We start from the raw sequence: 20749 nt of genomic DNA on the forward strand, positions 1-20749 counted from the left end.
GAGAGAGAACGAACCTGTGATACTTTTATCTAGATTCTTTGATGAATAAAAAGGTAAAAAGGACAGCATTTATTCAAAATAGAAATCTTTTCAAAATAGAAATCTTTTTTTATATATCTTGTATAAATCTCTGTGACTATATTTCAACAAGAATGAAACTGAACTAAACGATCTCTGACATTTATTTATATTTCATTTATTTGTTTGTAACTTTATTAGCACTTTTGCGAGTTTAGCGTGTGAACAGGACTTTTAATTTGGTTTGGCGATATGACGTCATAAGGCTGCGCACGCAGCGTGCTGCGTCTGTGATTGGACTGAAGAAAGGTTTGTTTTTAAGTATATAAAGGATTTAAAGTGTTTAAATTAATTTAAACTGTTCAACATTGCTAAAGAAAACTAGTTATCAATTATTGAATGTTTGCATGTAACATCGTAATGATGTATTTAACGTTTATGGCGGTATTTCTGAGAGTAAAGCGCATCCGCACATGAGTAGCTGCGTCTCATTTCGTTCCCTATATCGTGAATGAGTTTATCGTAAACACGAACTCGGGCACTGGCAAGTATTGATGAGAGAAACGCAAACTCTTTTCTCTGTTTTGGCTGAATGGTTCACTGTTTCGCTCGCATCCCGCACGCTGACGACACCCTCTGGTCAATGCAGTGCACATGTGTAATGACAACAATTACTAACCAACTGAAAGTGTTTGCATTCAGTTTTCTATTAAATGTAAGCTACAAATTATTAAATACCAAATATCCGCAACTAAATATTAAGTGTCTGCATGATTTGTGGTATTCTACTAATTTGAAGCACTTTCCCCCCTTTCTTTTTTGTTATTTTGCCTGCTTTGTATTTTAATTATTGTGGGTTCTATATATATTATTATTGTATTAATAATAATTATTATAATAAAAAATAACATAACTGCTTTTAAACCAGTATTATAACAAAATTCAGACAAAAAGTATGAGAAGAGAACATATGAAAAAAAACTTTAACAAATATTTTAAACAGTTATTTATGAAATTTTGAAAATGTATTTAATATTTTCAGTATAGTACAGCATAAGTATAGTGCATGGAGTAATTACAACTCTTAACTTTTCAAATGTTGTTTTCTGTTTGTGCTTATGGAGGTGGATTTTTATTATCCCTCATTAGGCGTATTATTTTTCACTTAAGGCACATTTTTAGCACAAAGTATGTATTTTCTGCAAACATAATATATTAAAATATAATTGTTCAGTTGATCCCCCCCCCTCCCTCCAATCTATTCATATAAGGGTGTATTGTGGTGTGATATAGTTCAGATGTGTGCGTGGGAATTTACTTTCTGGAACCTTTAAAATTGTGTGCAAATCAGTCCCACACCCAGTATTACTTTGACATGAATAGTTAGTATGTGACTTTTTATTCTCATCTTAAACATGACACTGTTTCCAAACAAACAGAAAAATTCCAGGTGAAGTGACTGAGATCCACGTGACCAGTGTAAAGATGGCGTTTATTAAAGATGAGAGTGAAGACACGAGGATTGAAGAAGCATTCAGTGTGAAACAAGAAGAAACTGAGGAACAAACAGGTTAGTTTTCATTCTCAAAACAGAAATATGACTTGAGAGGTCGTTCATGTCCAATTTCCGACTAGGAAATTGGTTTTTACGATAATTCCGATAGCATGTGAATGCAGCATAAGTGTACCTGAGAAGATCCTACTTCAGAGTTGGGCATTCATTATTATGACATGTCATGCATTCAATTAAAGGAAATAATACAGAAGTAGCCTAAACAAAATAGGCTCATTCCGTGGCAACTCAACTAGAAGTCCCCGGCTCAAATTTTTGATTTTGTTAATATTTTTCTTCTATAGAAAGACAAACATATACAAGTGATGAAAGCCAAAATATTAAATATCACAGATGTATATTTACAGAGTATTCCATTATTCCATCTTGATTATGCAAGATGGCGCCCCCCGAGGCAGACGTGTTTGCTCGCTCCGCTCTTGAATGCCGGTTTTTCTTTCTTTTTGTTTGTTTTCTGTTTTATCTGCCGTGCTCAAATGCGGTGCACTGCTAACGTACAACAGACAGGCATTACTGGACATCGCCAATTCAGCCAACCATCTTGAATTTACCGGTTTTATACCTCGCTTTAAATACTTGGGGGTGCACATCAGCGAGGACCTCACCTGGACACTCAACACCACCCAGCTGGTTAAGAAGGCACAACAGCGGCTGTACTTCCTGAGGAGGCTGAGGAAGTTTGGCATGTCACCTAAGATCCTCAACAACTTCTACAGCTGTGTAGTTGAGAGCGTCTTGACCAGCTGCATCACTGCATGGTATGGCAGCACTACAGTGAGGGACCGCAAACGTCTGCAGAGAGTGGCGAAGACTGCTGAGAAGATCATCAGGACTCCACTGCCTTTTTGGCAGGCAATTACCATCCCAGAGTCCAAAGAAGAGCTGCATCCATCATTAAAGACCCCACCCACCCCCAACACAGACTGTTCACACTCCTACCCTCAGGACGGAGGTACAGGAGTGTAAATTGCAGGACTTCCAGATTAAGAAACTCCTTCTTCCCCTCTGCTATTAGACTCTTAAACAGGTAGCTAGCTAGTGGACTTATCTATCTCAGAGAACAGTCAGTCCAAATGGTTTCATCTCATTTGAACATTTGTAATGTTATTGCTGTTATTACTACCATTGTATATTTGTTAATATTACTCATGTAGCCTCATCTCAATTTATTTATCTGTTACTGTTACTGCTGCTATTGTTATTATGTAGTTGCACTCAATTTGCACTTGTTACTGCACTATTGTTTTTTGCACATAAGTTAATACTGTACATTCGCATATATAGATACCATATACATAGTCTATATTTCTATTTTCACATTCTATATTTCTACTCTATACTCGCATATATAGATACACATAGTCTATATTTCTATTTTTTTTTCATAGTCTTTATTCCTACTACTGCAGCATAGTTTTTATTATTATGTTTCTTACATTGTGTATGTATGTGTGTATAGTTTGTGTATGTGTGTGTATAGTTTTGCACTGTCTTGGCATTCATTGTGGACAGCAAAGTAAGAATTTTTATTGCTCAGGGAAACTTGTTTTCCTCACTGGGCATATGACAATAAACGCTTTGAATCCTTGAATTATTTTGTAGAGGGGGTCAAAAAGACAAGTTTCATGTGAGATTTGGAACCAAATTAAAGGGGTGTAAAAATTACTTTAGAAGGATGGCAGCATCATTTATTTTTACACATGTGAACAATTTACTCATGGAGCCGCATTAAGATCTCCATATCTCTGGGCCATTGAGGGCCATTAAAATGAAGATACCAAAAGGAAAGTTTGTTAAGAACCAGAATCTAAAAGGATATTAAGATATTTTTAGTACTTCTTGAGTTACAGGCATGCAAACTTGAGGCAAAAAACACAAGAAGTCCTTTTGGCCATTTTTGAACTGTCACCATTGGCATATGATGAAACAAAGATTGCTAAAGTCAACAGATTCTACTAATAGACATACCGGTTTCTGTGTAAAAATAAAATAATGATGCTGCCTTCATTTTTCTAAAGTCATTTTTACACCCCTGTAATTTGGCTCCAAATCTCACATTAAACGTCTCTGGTTACCCCCAGCACCAGAGCCAGATCCCAGGATGGCACTGTAGGAGGACGAGAGGGTCTCAGTCTTCTCGCACCTCTCAAAAATCTAATCACTCGATCGTGTTTTCCCACTGAGCGCTCGTCGATAGCAGCGTGAAAGGCTGAGATAGCTGCAACATAAACCTTAAGAGTGGAGGGCATACTGCCGCCGTCCATTCGTTGTTGCAAAAAATTCAGAATGTCAGACACGGGGCAGTTCTCCGGGTCCCGACTATTCGATTCACACCATCTCTCAAACACTGCCCATTTACAGGCGTCTCGTAGAAGGGGCTCGCGCCTCCGTAATCGTGTCCATCACGCGGCGAGACAACGAGCCCGGGTTTACCGGTTCCTGCACACCATCCACACCTGAAGTTTCCACCATTCAGGGTTGGGGTGCCATACCGAGCCGTCTGCTTGAGACAGGAGATCCCGTCTCAGCGGGATCAGCCACGGGGGTGCCGTTGGTTTCCCGATCTGTTGGAAATACTACGGCCTGTTCGGCCAACACTGACGCCTTCTCCTCTCTGATTTTGTGCAGCATTTGTGACAAAATCTTCAGCGGGGGGGAGAACGCATACAGACGGGCATTCGGCCACGGCATCGTATGTGCGTCCCCGCCTAGGGGAGAGCGTGACAGAGAGAAGAACAGAGGGCAATGTGTGTTCTCCTCTGTCGCGAACAAGTCTATCTCCGCTTTCCCGAACCGTTCCCAGATCAGCCTCACTGTCCAGTCTCCATTCTCCATGAGGAATCCCGTCCCTCGATAGCATATCCGCACCGCTGTTCAGGCAGCCCGGAACATGCGCTGCTCAAATGGAGAGCAGATGGTGATCGGCCCACAGCAAAAGGCGTGCTGCCTGTCTGTAAAGGGCTCTCGAGTGTACTCCGCCTTGGCGGTTTATGTACGATACCACCGACATGTTGTCCGTGCGAATCAACACGTGATGCCCCCAGACTTGCGTGAGGAAACTCTGAAGAGCCAAAAAGACTGCTCTCAGCTCGAGGCGATTTATGTGCCACATTCTCTCCAACTCTGTCCAGTAGCCTGATGCCGGTACGCCGTCGCAGTGAGCTCCCCAGCTCGTCGTCGACGTGTGCGTCGTGACCACTTTCCGCCGCATGACCAGACCCATCTGGGCACGGCATTGGTACAGGTCGGGGTTCCGCCATGGTTTCAGCGCGTTCAAGCACCTGGGAGTGACCACAACGCGGGCACGGCCCATTTTCCAAGCCCTTCTCGGTACTTGTGTTTTCAGCCATATCTGGAGGGGGCGCATATAGAGCAGACCGAGGTCCATCCCAAGAGCCTCTGATATTCCTTCAGTGCTACGGGATGGCCCAGCCTGAATGCATTCAGAGCGGACATTAAATCTCGTATGCGCTCCTGACTCATCGAGATCAAGTCCAACTGCACCCCCAGGTACATGATTGATTTGCTGGGGCGTAACACGCATTTTTGTTTGTTCACACAGAGACCTAAACTCTCCAAGTGAAGTAACAGAGTGCGTTTGTGGCTGTTGAGCACATCCTCCGAATGGGCCAAGACCTTGCTCTCAGAGGGGAAAGTGCCGCATCCACACATTTCGTAAATATACGTGGCGCCAGCGCTAGCCCAAACGGCATCACCTTGAACTGATATGCTACGCCTTCGAACGCAAATCTCAGAAAGCGCCTGTGACGAGGGGCGATCTGGATATGAAATTATGCGTCCTTCAGGTCCACCGAAATAAACCAATCTCCGGGTCAAATCTGCGCGAGTATCAGCTTTAGCATTGTCATTTTGAAAGCGTGTTTGTATAATGCACGGTTGATGGGTCTCAGGTCTAAGATTGGACGGAAACCACCATCTTTCTTTGGAATGACAAAGTACCGGCTGTAAAACCCGCTCTCGCTCGGCGGGACCACTTCTATCGCGCGTTTCGTGAGGAGATTAAGAATTTCTTGCCTCAGCACCGGCTCGTTGTGTGCCGTAACTGTCTACATGACCACGCCATTGAACCGGGGTGGTCTGTGTCGAAACTGAAGCGTGTAGCCGTTCTCTATTACGTTCCGCAACCAATCCGAAATGCCCGGAATGGACAGCCATGCACTTGCAAAAAGACACAGAGAGCGGAGTGCCTCGCCCTCTGAATTCTGAGCAACGCCGCTGTATAACGGGTTCGTGTTCAGAAAGCTCACGGGACAAGTGGGAGTGCTGTATGTTAGCGAGGGTCGTGCCTCGCCGATTAATGGGGAGCGCGAGCCTTCTGCTGAATGTGTGAGTGACACGGACGTGCGTATGTGTGAGGTGTCGAGAGCGAGCCGTGGCTGCGGGGGTCCGACACCTGACACAGGGACGTGAGCAATGCCAGAAACACGGGGAAGCTGCAAGCCCGGTTCTGTTGACGGTTTCACGGCCGAGTGTGAAGCTGCTATCCCTGGAGGAGGAGAAAAAAGCTTTTTTTGTGAGGGTGTCACAGACTTTATTGCATTTTGAACATACACAACACAGACATTCTCGCAGTTGCCTGCAACCGCCAAGGGGACTTCGCGAGAACATCTCGGATGCTTCGCGGCGGGCCCGTCGCTCGGCGCTCTCCTCCTCTGTACCCTCCCGTCAGGAACGAGGCTTCTGCTCCGACGGAGGAGCTCCCCCGGGATGGCCGCCTTTCTTGAAGCCGTGACGCCCCTTCGGTGTCCTCTGCCATGGAGTTTTGGCGCGAACAGAAGGCTCTGGGTCCGGCGCCGATGAAGCTGAAGCAGAGGGGGGCCGTTTCGACGGCCGGTTGGAAGCAGATGAAGATCTACTACGTGCAGGGGGCTGCACTGCAGCCCGGCACGGCAGGAAGTGACTCATCGCCTTGGAGCGCTTCTGTGCCTCTGAGAAGCGCTCCGCGATAGCCACCACTGCATCTCCGAAGAGGCCGGATGGAGATACAGGAGGCCGGATGGAGATACAGGAGTGTTGAGCAGCGCCCTCCTGTCTGCGTCCTTAAGCTCAGTGAGTGTCAGCCACAGATGCCGGTGGAGCACCACCATGTAGCCCATGCTCCGTCCGATCGCCTGGGCCGTCTTCTTTGTGGCTTTATGTGTAAAATCCTTTGCCGCGCGTAGATCCTTAAACTCCTCGGGATCCGCCCCACCCTCATCCAGGGATTTCAGGAGCTGTGCCTGAAAAACTTAGAGCACTGCCATCGTGTGCAGCGTCGAGATCGCTTCTCCCGAGGCGGCCTACGCTTTGTCCGCAATGCATGCGGTCAGACGGCAGGGCCTTGAAGGCAGCGTAGCACCCGCCTGCAGGGAGGCAGAGGAGGGGCAGAGGTGCGCGGCGATGGATTCCTTGATGGGCGGAATGTGCGTATATCCTCGGGCTTCCGGCCCGTCGACTCTAGTGAAGATCTCTGACCCGCCAGCGTGAGTGCGAGCCGATTGGGGCGCAGCCCACGCCTTAGCGATCTCGTCGTGCAAGTCGGGGAGGAATGGGGCTTGCTTCCTCGGAGTGGCAACTCGGCGGCCTGACTGAAGGAACCACGAATCCAGCTTGCCCTAAGCTGGTTCGTCGGGGGATTCCCACTATAGACCGAGATCGCTCACGGCCCTGGTGAGAATCCGGACGAGCTCATCCTGGAACGCGGTGTGTCCCTCCACTTCAGAGCGCTCCTCTGGAGTGCGGGCCCAGTCCTGCTCGGACGCCGTTAGGGATAACGCCTCGTCAAGATCGTCCTCGTCTCCCGCCGCACCGAACAAGATAATCGCCGAAGCGCCAGAGGCGTGTTGAAGACTCTCTTCCGCAAAGCACACCGGAGAGCGGGGGGGTGAATTGCGCCTTTCTGCGCGGTCGCCCACGTGCGGCTGCCGTCCCACCAGCAGCTCGCTGGCGGCGGTGGGACGTTGCCTAGAGAAATCACAGAGGGCGATGTTCCTCTGGGCCCTAAGCACCCGCACTGAGAATTCCTCGCAGTGCGGGCAGCCCGACCCAGTGAGTGCTGCCTCCGCATGGGCGAGACCCAGGCACCAGATGCAGAACTTGTGAGTGTCCGGGGACTGGATGGGTCCCGAACACAGTGTGCAAATGTTGGACATGCTGGAACGCAGAGAGGGAAATCCGTCTTCCTGCGTCTTCTCCACAGCTGTCTTCGGTAGGATGCGTGAAAGAGGACTCGCCATCTTGGCTGGCATTGGCCAGTGAGAGTTGTAACTTCACTGGCGTTGTGCAATAAGATTTCAGGTAGGTTAGGAAGGAAGGGAGTCCCCAAAGCGTTAACACCATGTCGAGAGACCGTTCTCGAGAGGGAACTTTTCTTTTTGACCCCCCTCTACAAAATAATTTTAAAATGTGAACATCTGTGACATTTTTGTGATATTTTGGTTTTTATCACTATATACAGTGGGTACGGAAAGTATTCAGACCCCCTTAAATTTTTCACTCTTTGTTATATTGCAGCCATTTGCTAAAATCATTTAAGTTAATTTTTTTTCCTCATTAATGTACACACAGCACCCCATATTGACAGAAAAACACAGAATTGTTGACATCTTTTATGTTTGTCTTTCTACAGAAAAAAAATATATAAAAAAATATTAAATAAAAAATTTGTGCTGGGGAAGTTTCCGAAATTTGGTTGATTTGACATGGAATGATCCAACAATTATTTTGTGTAGCATTAAACCGGTTTCAACTTTTGATGTGAAAACATTGAAAACCATTCATTTTAATTAATCATTTCTGTAAATGCAGTTGTTATTTTGTCTTGAGGGCTGTATGTAAACATCTGCTATATCAAATAACTTTATCAGGATAGTACTATATAAAAAATCCTCTCCTTGCTTTCAGGATGAGCCTTTATGCAAAATGTAAATACACGTTTCTAACATTTACAGATAAGGATATAAAATTTATAACCTACTGTAAATGTAAGTTATGCACTGAGGAAAACATGCCTCAAAATGTAATGACACACACACACACACACACACACATCTCTGTCAAAGCAGCTAGCAGGGCAAGCACATGTTAAGTGCTTAATATGATGTTTTGAGCAGCACTGTTCCCGCAGCAGTTCACTTTGTGTCCTGTTCTATTTTAATGGGTTTTGGCCATAAAAATGCATTATTCACTACCGTAAAGTGACGTGACTGATAATATTTTTTCCCATACACTGCATACAGATGCAATTAATCTAATTAATAAATTTTATTGATTACCCCTAATATCAATAGACTGCTAATATAGTTTTTTTCAGATTGTGAGAAAATATAAGACTGAGAATCATTGGCATATCATTAAAACATTTATATTAATAAGCATATAAGTGGACCTAATACAGAGCCCTGATGCACTCCATACTCTTAATTCACACAATGTGGTAGCGATCAGATAGGTAGTACCTACTCCGTGCTTATGCTAGTCCACAAATGGTAACAATTCTCAATCTTTCCAAGAAAATGTTGTGATCTTTGCTGTCAAAAGATCTAAGCACTAAAAGAGAGAGAGAGAGAGCTTTAATAAACACAGTTTCTGAGCCATGATGGCACTTAATGAAAATTGTTTAGAAATATGCAAAACTGTACATAATTGAGAGGACACTGTTTTTCTAATATTTTAGACATAAATGGAAGATTTGGGATCGGCATATAATAAAACAAGGTCTCCTGGGGCAAGCAGTGTTTGATAAGGGGTTTGGTAAACAATGTGTCCTTAAAGGGGTCCTATTATGCTCTTTTACAAAGTCTTGATTTTGTTTTGGGGGTGTACTAGAACATGCCCTCATGCTTGGTGTTTCGAAAAACGCATTATTTTTCACATAATTTACATTATTAAAATACCTTTCTCCCCATCCTGGCACCCTCAGTAAAATGCGCAGCACACAATAGCAAACCGGGTTATAATGGACAGAGTTAAAAAAAATAAACTCTGTCCATTATAACACTGTTTCCTGACATCATCCGCTTTCGGAAGCCCAAACAAAGAGTTAACAATATTGAGACAAGGTTCTGAAATTTGACAGCACCTTAGGATCTAGTATACATGTTGCTTTTGATGTTTTATGTTGGTTTTCATATACGTAGCTTTGGGCCTATATAATGTCTAAAAAAATTGTATGCCTTTTTTCACTTTAGACCTGATGGTGCCTAAAGAGGAGAGTGAAGAACTTAATAAAATGGAAGAGAAAGACCAGAAACATAATTTCATTACTGGAGAAAAATCCACAGAGACTGAAAAGATTTCCTCACGAAAAAAGTCTAAGACAACCAAATCTATATGTCCTTTCATCTGCCCACAATGTGGAAAACGTTTCACTCAGAAAGCACATCTTAAAGTTCACATTAGAAGTCACACTGGAGAGAAGCCTTTCACCTGCAAACTGTGTGGGAAGAGCTTCACACGAAAAGGAAGTCTTAAGATTCACATGAGAATCCATACTGGAGAGAAGCCGTTTTTATGTGGTCAGTGTGGAAAGAGTTTCAGATGTAAAGAAACCCTTAATTCCCACATGAGGGTCCACTCGGAAGAGACCCATTTTAGATGTCATCAGTGTGGAAGGAGTTTCCGATTAAAAAAAAACCTTAAGACTCACATGAGAGTTCACTCTGAAGAGAAACCTTACTCATGCCATCATTGTGGAAAGCGTTTTGTTCATAAAGGAAGCCACAAGAATCACATGAATATTCACACTGAAGAGAAGCTGTTCATGTGTGCTCAGTGTGGAACATGTTTCAAGTATAAAGCAACTCTTAATGCCCACATGAGAGATCACACTGGAGAGAGTCCATTCACCTGCAAACTGTGTGGGAGAAGCTTCTCACACAATGGAAATCTTAAGACTCATATGAGAATTCACACCGGAGAGCAGCCGTTCACGTGTGAACAGTGTGGAAAGAGTTTCAGACGTAAAGAAACCCTTGATTCCCACATGAGAGTTCACACTGGAGAGAACCCTTACAGCTGCAAAGTGTGTGGAAATGGCTTCTCACTGAAGGGAAGCCTTAATACTCACATGAAAATTCACACTGGTGAGAAACCATTCGTTTGTGATCAGTGTGGAAAGAGTTTTGGACGTAAAGGAACACTTAATTACCACATGAGGATTCATTTAAGAGAGACCAATTTAACATGTCATGAGTGTGGAAAGAGTTTCACGGACAGTAATCACCTTAAGAAGCATGTGATAATTCACATCGGGGACAAGCCTTTCATGTGCCATTACTGTGGAAAGACTTGTAAAAGCAAATCAAACCTTGAGAATCACATAAAAGTTCACACTGGAGAGAAGCCTTTCACCTGCCGAGAGTGTGGAAAAGGTTTCACAGTTAAAAGAAACCTTCAGATTCACATGAGAGTTCACACCGGAGAGAAACCTTACAAGTGTCGTCAGTGTGAGAGGAGTTTCACGTGGCCAAAGGAGCTGAAACGTCATTTGCAAATTAAATGTGAAAATAAAACTGCAGTGTTCTGAATGTAATAAGAGGTTTACAAAGGGGGACATTTTCAGAAATCACCTGCAGAATCCCTCTGGATGATTTAATTGACCTATCGGTAAGCCCCGCCCCCCTTAATTACTGTTGCTCCCTCGGACAAACAAACAGAGTTGCTCACTGTCTCACAATGACATTTGTCAGTGTGAAAACCTTGTCCCACAATGTTTTTGCACAATTTTGGACACAGAAGGGCCACCATTCAAGTGGGAATTAAATATTCCATGGAGGGATATATAAAAGATTTTAAATAAATATGGTGGGTAACTCGAAGCGAGGGTTTACAGATCACAATGCAAGCGGGAGGAGTCTCATATTATGGTCGACACGATCATGGATGACAACATGCGGGATCAACACTGTTCATGTACCGCAGAGTATGATTAAATTAATTTACATTTAACCAGTTTAATATGGAGAGGCACTGAAATGTAGACCTTCATTTATGTGTTTTTGACTTACACTGTACATGACGTGAGAACAGTTCGCTATTTAGGTTTGTAATAGCATTGACTCACTAACTTTAACGTTAGCTGGTTTTAGCCAGAGATACCTTGCTGAAACGCAAGATGACATTAACGTTCTGAAAATGATTAAATGAAAATGGTAACTTAATGAAAGTATGACAACCAGAAAATGAATGTTTTTGTCTTCATTGTGATTGGGGTTGAATGCTTAGGGACATTTTGCTCTGAATTTGAGACTTTATTTTGGTTCTTTGTGCAAAAGTGTTTTAAATAGTTAATCAATTTAAAATGTCACCAAAAATATGTATATGTGCACAATATATTTTCATTGCATAGATCATTGGTTCTCAACCACATTCCTGGAGCACATTTGCATGTCTCCTTAATCAAACACCTGATTCAACTCATCACATGCAAAGACATGCAAAATGTGTAGTGTTGGGGGATCCAGGAATGTGGTTTTGTTTATTTTTGATTCGCTTTAATACCTCAAACAAATATTAGATGAATAAACTTCCATCTTCTGTGAAATGCCACAATGTAAATTAAAAATTCTGAATAAAAGGAAATAAACAACTGTATAAGAAATTACATAGCTTTATTTGATTCACTTTTAGTTAAAGAATGCCCAGGTAAGTATGTTTTCAATGTCTTAGAGCTAGAATTATGCTAGTACAGATGAAACGAATGAAAATTAAATGAAAGGATGCTAGGTCAATGGCCAGACACCTTTTAGAGGGCAAGAAGATCACTGGTACCAAACCGGGAAAGAACAGGATTAACTCCTAAAGGCCGGGACACAACAAAAGGACTTAAAAAAACTAGATGAAAGCCAATGGTGTTGCCACCTCACATCAGCTGTGACTGGACCAAAATGCTGTGCTTGGACAAGAACTAGCGTGTGCGTTCTGCACCTACGTGTAAGGAATTAACTGTCTATGTCAGCAGGTATGAATAGTCTAGATTCATCATTCAAAAGGAGAAACCAAAACAAAGATATATGAGATATTAACAGATAAACAAAGCAGTGCTAGTTTATAATTTTGAATATCAGTTATGTTGATAACTTTCTTCATTTTATAAGACCAAATTCAGTATAGCCACACCTTGATGATGCAAACTATGCAGGCAAGCAGATGAGCCCAGAATATAAACTAAATGCGCTAAATTGCACGTTAAGCGTTTTGCGTTCATATTCTGTGCTCATTTTCTTATTCTTCTTGCCTATTATTATCATTCTCCTCTGTCACTACACATGTATTTATACAAATAAGGAGGAATGTATATATTATTCAGAGGATATGGAATTTTTGAATTTCATTAAATATAATATAAACAGAATTACTAATCCAATAAAAAGGAAGAAAATTTTTGGACAGTTAAAAAAATGGCAAAGTTCTGTAGTATTACTCCAGAAAACACACTTACCTGAGATAGAACATTTAAAACTAAAAAGAGAGTGGGTAGATCAAGTGTTTAGTGCATCATTTGGAAATAAGAAGAAAAGAGGAGAAGCTATTTTGTTTAATAAAGTGGTGTGCTATAACAATGAAAAAACCTTCAAGACAAGCATGGCCAATATGTTATGGCGGTTGGATCAATTGGAGGCATAACGATAACAATTGTAAATACACAGTATATGCTCCAAATGAAGACTGCCCCTTTTTCTTTAAAAAAATAGCAGCACTAGCTAGTTGCAGATAAAAGTGAAGGGATTTTGCTTATCAGAAGAGATTTTAATTGTATATTGAATTCTAAACTAGACAGATCACCTGTAATAGCAAAACTTCCATCTAAAATGTCCAAGGAAATGTCAAATCTGATTAACGAAATGGGCTTAGTGGATGTTTGGCGACATATACATCCTAAGGAAAGAGACTTTACATTCCTGTCGCAACTGCATGGGAGCTACTCTAGGATAGACTTTTCTTTATATATATACAGGTGCATCTCAATAAATTAGAATGTCATGGAAAAGTTCATTTATTTCAGTAATTCAACTCAAATTGTGAAACTCGTGTATTAAATAAATTCAATGCACACCGACTGAAGTAGTTTAAGTCTTTGGTTCTTTTAATTGTGATGATTTTGGCTCACATTTAACAAAAACCCACCAATTCACTATCTCAACAAATTAGAATACTTCATAAGACCAAAATTAGAATACTTCATAAGACCAATAAAAATATTTTTTTTAGTGAATTGTTGGCCCTCTGGAAAGTATGTTCATTTACTGTACATGTACTCAGTACTTGGTAGGGGCTCCTTTTGCTTTAATTACTGCCTCAATTCGGCGTGGCATGGAGGTGATCAGTTCGTGGCACTGCTGAGGTGGTATGGAAGCCCAGGTTTCTTTGACAGTGGCCTTCAGCTCATCTGCATTTTTTGGTCTCTTGTTTCTCATTTTCCTCTTGACAATACAAGATTCTCTCTGGGGTTCAGGTCTGGTGAGTTTGCGGGCCAGTCAAGCACACCAACACCATGGTAATTTAACCAACCGACATTCTAATTTATTGAGATGCACCTGTATATATATATATATATCAAAAACAGATTTATATAAAGTAAAGGAATGTACAATTGAACCAGTCACCATCTTGGACCATAACCCAGTTATCATGAAAATTAATCTAGGATTAGACAAACAGTTTAGATATTGGAAATTGAATGTCTTGATGTTAACAGTTCCCCAAACTAAACAAGACAAACAAGAAGCACTAAAGGAATATGTTGCCATTAATGATGATGGTATTGCCTCTCCTTCGATACTGTGGGATGCAGGAAAAGCCACAATAAGGGGAAAGATCATATCTATAGGGTCTCAATTAAAGAAACAAAGAAACTTAAAACAACAAGAATAAGAAAATGAAGTACAGAGGTTAGAGAGTGAGCACAAAAAAGAAGATACACTTAGGGAGTTAAAAGAAGTTAGGAAAAAATTAGACAAATTACTAACACATAAAGCAGAAGGAGCCCTTAGATAAATAAAAAATAAAATATTATGAAATGGAAAATAAAGCTAGCAGACTTATGGCTTTTCAACTCAGGAAAGATCAAGCCAGCCGTATAGTTCCGAAGATTAGACATCCTGTAACAAAAAAAATTGAGACCCATCCCAAAGCAATATCAGATGTTTTTGCAGAATATTATCAACAGTTATATAAAGGTCAAAACCAGGAATCTAAAAAAGAAAAATTTGAATTTTTTAATTTGACAAAATTATTGATGGAGGAAGCGAGTAAATTAACAGATCCTATAACAGAAGATTAAATTAAAGAAACAATCACTAATCTAAAAAATAGTAAGGCACCAGGATCAGATGGGTTTTCTGGAGAGTATTATAAAGCTTTTATGAATGACCTTTCTCCAATATTATGTAATGTACTGTACATAACTATGCGCTGCAATCAGGTGACCCACCAAAATCATGGTCAGAAGCCATCATTTCAGTTTTACATAAAGAAGGTAAAGATCCCACGCAGTGTAATAGCTATCGCTCTATTAGTCTTCTATTGGCGCTTTTCCACTGCATGTTACGGCACGGTACGGCTCGGTACGGTTCACTTTAGGGGGGTTTTCCACTGGGTACAGTACCTGGTACCTGGTACTTTTTTCAGTACCACCTCGGTCATATGTCTGGACTATAAAATATTCACATCTTTATTGGCTAAAAGAATCCAAAAAATTTATGTAAAAAAGGGAATATGGACGATATATTGCTCAGAAAACCCATTTCATTCCATCCCCCCACTCATGCAGTGTTTGCATGAATATGGACTAATCTCAGGATATAAAATTAATGAAAATAAATCTGAAGCGATGATTTCTGGAGTTTGGCCATCCCAATTGAACGAACAGGTCTCATTTCATTGGCCAAAGCAAGGATTTAGATACTTAGGAATTATTTTTACACCCAATCCCAGCCAGCTCTCTGAGGCAAACTATAAAAAACTAATAAATAAATAAACGATTTAATAAGATGGGAGATTCTCCCTCTCTCGTTACTGGGCAGATTGGAGGTAAGAATGAACCTACCACCCAGATTTCTTTTTTTGTTCCAATCTCTTCCAGTAAATGTACCCATCTCAGATTTCAATATGTTAGATCAATTAATTAGCAAATTAATATGGCAGAAAAAGAGACCTAGGATAAAATTTTAAACATTGCTTTCATCAAAGAAGAAAGGAGGCCTGGGCTTACCGAATCGAAAATATTACTACTGGGCAGCTCAGTTAACTGAAGTAAAACATACTTTAAAAATGTATACAAAAAAAAAAAAATGTATCAAGGTCCAGAATCTATTTCCAGGGCCATGCTCTCACGATCAACCACTGGAGTGCCCATGAGCTCCACCAGAGGGCACTCCATCCCTGACTTTTACTATTCACCCAGGACTCCATTTCCCACAATCCTTTGCCCGGACTCATCAACACTCATTACCAGTTCACGGCTGCCTCACATTAGAAGTATACTATAAAACTATAAAAGATGCACTCAGACACAAACACGTTGCTGATGGTTATACCCTGTAGAGTACTCCTAGTTTCTGTGTTTTCCCATTATTTCCTAGTTCCTTGTTTTCTTGCCTGGCCTTCGTGTTTTGATCTTGGTCTGTTTACCTGGTTTTTGATTGTTTTCTGCCTGCCCTGACCTTTGCCTGTCTTGTGGATTACCCTTTTGCCTGTGCCTTGGATATTACTGTTTGCTGGTGGTTGATAGTGTTGCAAAGTCCGATTCATTTCCGCGAACCGGTTCTTTTCGGACAGATCGGCTCATTGAACCGGTTCAAAAAGCCGATTCATCGGTTCCTGACGTCATCAAGCAATAACGTCTCTATGCATTCTTTTCTAACAACTCAGTGCAATGTTGTATCAATGAAAAATTAAAATAAGTCATTTGTGTCAACACATATTGAAACATTCAAAAAATAAAGTTATTTGTGTGAAAGCATATTGCTGATTATTACCATAGAATTCATTTAAGTTAATGGTGTTTGTGGTCACAGTTTCATTCGCAGATCCTTTATTGACTAGCCTACAACTTGGATAAGATTCCTAAAAGTTTCGCACCTACAGCACACATTACAGACATTGATGCACAAACGCGGATATGTTCTACATGTCTACAGTATAAAGAATGAATAAACATAAACTCCTTGATTTCGCTTAAGCAACTTTAAATATATCTTTTAGCAAAAGCTTTTTGGCAAAACCAGCACTGTACTCCCTCATGACTCCCCTCAAAACTTGATGATACAGCAGCACTTCTTCGTCGTCATCTTGTCTGATCCACTCAACCAAGCGTTCTAACCACGACCTCGCCCCTCCCCTCCCCCCAACCATTCGAATTTCCGTAGGCGGGATTTATTTTAATGATATTCTAATGGACCGTTTTGTGACATCACAAACCCCGGAAAACAAGCTGTAGTCCAAACGAGCCTTTCGTTGTACTTCTTGAAAGGGATTTAAAAAAAAATGAAATAGCTCCCTTTGGAGTGGACTTTGAGATTTGTAACTTTGTAGATCTTTTTATGCCCAAACATACACACTACATAGTGACTTAAATTCAAAAAGTGAAAAAGCATAACAGGAACCCTTTTAATAAAATGTAAATTTATAACAGCCATAAGCATATTTCCAGTACGCGCCTCAGGCTTGCACTGAGAAACTCACTCATCAGAATCTTCGGTAATCCTCGGCAAACTTCGCCATGGCTCATTCGGTTCTTGTTGAGTCCTCGGTAATCCTCGGCAAACTTCGCCATGGCTCATTCGGTTCTTGTTGAGTCCTCGGTAATCCTCGGCAAACTTCGCCACGGCTCATTCGGTTCTTTAGTCCTCGGTAATCCTCGGCAAACTTCGACAGTTGGTTGAACCGGCTCAGTCGGTTCTTTTTGAGTTGGACGTGCTACTTCGGCTGTGCGTCCTGCGTCATCAACCCAGAATGTAGTCATTTTCACAACTCCAAGAACAATTTAGTATTCTCTCTAAAGATATGTATAGGTATTTCCAGATATGACATTATATTGCAAGTCATAAAGAAAAAGTCCTAGTTATGAAAGAACCAAACAAAATAGAAAAATACTTTATTAATATTGCAGAAAAACACTTTCCATCTTAAAAGACATGTTTCTCATTTATACAAAGGCTAATAACTAACATTATACGAAACACAGGAGATATTAAAGGAAAATGGGAACTGGAACTAAATACTATAATCGAAGATATAGTCTGGGAAGAATTATTTAAGGGATGTCATATAGGAATTAATAGTCAATTATAGAAAAAAATTGACTGGAAAGTGAAAATGAGATTTCAATACTCTTTATGTTAATTTTACATATGTAAAAGAACCATCTGTAGCACTGTTTTGGAGAAAATGTGGTAAAATAGGAGATCATACTCATATTTTTTAGGATTGCCCAAAGATTCAAGAATTTTGGAAAAATGTTAAAAAAGAAATAGCCAAGATACTAGAGGTAGAAATACCTCTAGATCCAGTGGTGTGTTTATTGGGAGCATTGCCTTGTGTGTACAATGTACAATGAGAAAAATAGATATGTACTAAGGATATTGTACATTGGAAGGAAGAAGGTTCTCCAAGTTTGGTTCAATGGACTCAGAGACTGATAAAGGATTATATAGTGGAAATAATGACGGCATGTCTACAAATGAAGATGGATATTTTTCTGCAAAGATGGAAGAGTATTACAAGATATTTAGATATGTCATTTAAGATGGGTCAACTAATGTAATATTATTAATGTAACCTGCTCTCGGAATTTGATGTACAAATGTTTCCTTTTACAAATGTAAATTATAACACATCCACTTCTGACTTATTCAGAAGAATAATGAATAGGTCAAATTTAAAGGCACTGTTTTAACTGGACACAGTATAGTCACAGTTAGAACTTTTTTTTTTTTCTTTTTTTGAAACTTTTTAGTTATGGCTTTTATATTTTTACACAACATCCCCATCCCCAACATTCAAACCCCTTACAAATGAGGGACAGACCAAGAAAAAAAAAACCGAATAAATAAAAAATCCACAGTCATCATGCATTCTCTTTGAAGAGGAAACATTTGTACAATATAGCTCCAGGAGAATGGAGACTATATACCCAAATGATTCAAACGATCTGGTCTGTCTTCGAGAGGGCAGAGGTGGACCTCTTTGCCTCATAAGACAACTTTCACTGCTCAATTTACTTTCAAAGCAGCGAGATGCCCTGCCCAGCGCTCGCCTGTATGCCTTCCACCTCGGTTGCTCTGCTTCCTCCCATCATCAGACGGTCAGGGAAGTCAGATGTTCGGTCCTCCTAGTGGCCCCACTCTGGAGGAATCAGACATGGTTCCCCGAGTTGATTCAGCTGCTATTGGCAGCCCCCTGGCCGATACCATTGAGGAAGGACCTCCTCTCGCAAGCGAGGGGCATGATTTGGCATCCCCGGCCAGATCTGTGAAGCCTTCAAATTTTGTCCCTCAACAGGAGTCTTTACAGCTCCCCGCGAGTGTGACTAATACCATTTTGGAGGCTAGAGTCCCGTCTACAGGACGCCTCTACGCCCTTAAATGCTCGTGGCTGGCCAGTCAATCAGCAGAAACGACCTTGCAATTAAGTTTCTGAGGGGAGCTCAGAGATGTAATCCACCTCGTCCTCATACTGTGCCGACTTGGGACTTATCTATTTCCCAGGGCCCTACGAGGGGCTTTTTTCCGAGCTGATCCGGTTAGCCGACTTGCGGCCCCTGTCGCTTAAGACCACCCTCCTTTTCTTAGCATTGGTCAAGCGAGTGGGTGACCTGCAAGCACTGTCAGTCAGTGCTTCATTTGTGAGTTTGGGCCTAATGGTTTGAGTCGTCCTCAAACCAAGACACGGCTATGTGCCTAAGGGCTCTCCACTCCGTTCAGAGCACAAGTCCTAATCCATTCTGCCCGGTTCAGGCCCTTAGAATGTATGTTGATTTCTATTGATGATATCTGTGCGGCCGCTGGCTGGTCATCGCTGTTTACCCTCATCAGGTTTTATAACTTGGACGTCCCTGCCCTGCAGACATGGATTTTGTCCACTTAAGTTTAGCTAAACCCCTTTGTAAGTGGAGAAGGTTTTGTTATGTAGTTCTCAGCCTAGGTGGCTTGGGTCTCATTGTTAGCTGAGACGTACAGGAGCCATCAATACAGGTGCTCCGGGGCTGGGCTTGCAGAGTGGCTTCGTTCTGCACTTGATTATAATAATAATAATAATAATAATAATAAACTTTATTTTATAAAGCGCCTTTAAAAGCAGCTTCTCAAAGTGCTGAACACAATATAAACAATACAATAAAAACAATACAAAATCAACAAGCAAATGCAAGTTTAAAAAATATATGTCTTAAGTTGAACTTTAAAAATATCATAAGTCTGAACTTCCCTAAGTTCAAGAGGCAGAGAATTCCAAAGAACAGGAGCATAAGAAGAGAAAGCCCTATCAACCATAGATCTTAAACGTGTTTAGGAGTGTATGGATGTAACAATTCTTTTAGGTAATGCTAGGCCATGCAATGCTTTAAAAGTAAGCATCATAATTTTAACCCTCTATGGGATATCGTCATTTATAAATGACACTAAGAAAATTGCATTTAAAATACAATATTAATGTTCAACCAACAAAATTTTATTTTAGTTAAGTCAAATGACATCCCCTTCAACCAGTAAAATTAAAATTTATTAGCCATGTGATTCACATTAGTCAGGCATTTGGGTACATTATTGTATGCCTGTTTGAAAGATGTGATCCATACAACAACCAGAGGTCAGGAAAGATGGCAATGTCTATTGGCATTACTATACTGACAGACAGCAATACTCCAATGATGAACGCACAAGTCAAAATCTACTTACGTGTGGATTGTGTGGGGTACACTGAAAAAGAAGCTTTTGAAACACTAAGACATGGTTTTCAGGCAGTGAAATTGCATCCGAATTTGTGACATTTTCACGAGCGAGTTCCAAATCACATATAGCAGCACAAGAAAAAAATGTTCATAAAGATTTTTAATGTTTTTTGAAACAGTAAGACCTTTTCACTTATTTTCAGATAGTGAAAAAGCATTTGATTGTGTGTGAAGTTTCAGACAATTTGCCAAAAATAATTTACCCTAAT

The 20749-nt window shown here is 41.1% G+C and overlaps 1 protein-coding gene across 1 annotated transcript; it reads left to right on the forward strand.

Moving 5' to 3' along the window:
* Window positions 1–241: 241 nt before the first annotated feature.
* Window positions 242–11337, forward strand: LOC107727478 (gastrula zinc finger protein XlCGF57.1-like). Its single transcript, XM_016537348.1, has 3 exons — window positions 242–327; window positions 1458–1588; window positions 9781–11337. The coding sequence occupies exons 2-3, from the start codon at window positions 1504–1506 to the stop codon at window positions 11115–11117; spliced, it is 1422 nt and encodes a 473-aa protein (XP_016392834.1). The 5' UTR covers window positions 242–327; window positions 1458–1503; the 3' UTR covers window positions 11118–11337.
* Window positions 11338–20749: the final 9412 nt, after the last annotated feature.

This window comes from Sinocyclocheilus rhinocerous, unplaced genomic scaffold, assembly GCF_001515625.1.
Source record: "Sinocyclocheilus rhinocerous isolate Xijiao unplaced genomic scaffold, SAMN03320098_v1.1 scaffold5081, whole genome shotgun sequence".
Taxonomy (NCBI): Eukaryota; Metazoa; Chordata; class Actinopteri; order Cypriniformes; family Cyprinidae; genus Sinocyclocheilus; species Sinocyclocheilus rhinocerous.

Bases quoted from the DNA above. Each gene is read 5' to 3' on its own strand.
- LOC107727478 (XM_016537348.1), top strand. From the start codon at position 1,504: ATGGCGTTTATTAAAGATGAGAGTGAAGACACGAGGATTGAAGAAGCA. The intron at 1,589-9,780 runs GTTAGTTTTCAT...TTTTCACTTTAG, and splicing joins AGAAACTGAGGAACAAACAG to ACCTGATGGTGCCTAAAGAG.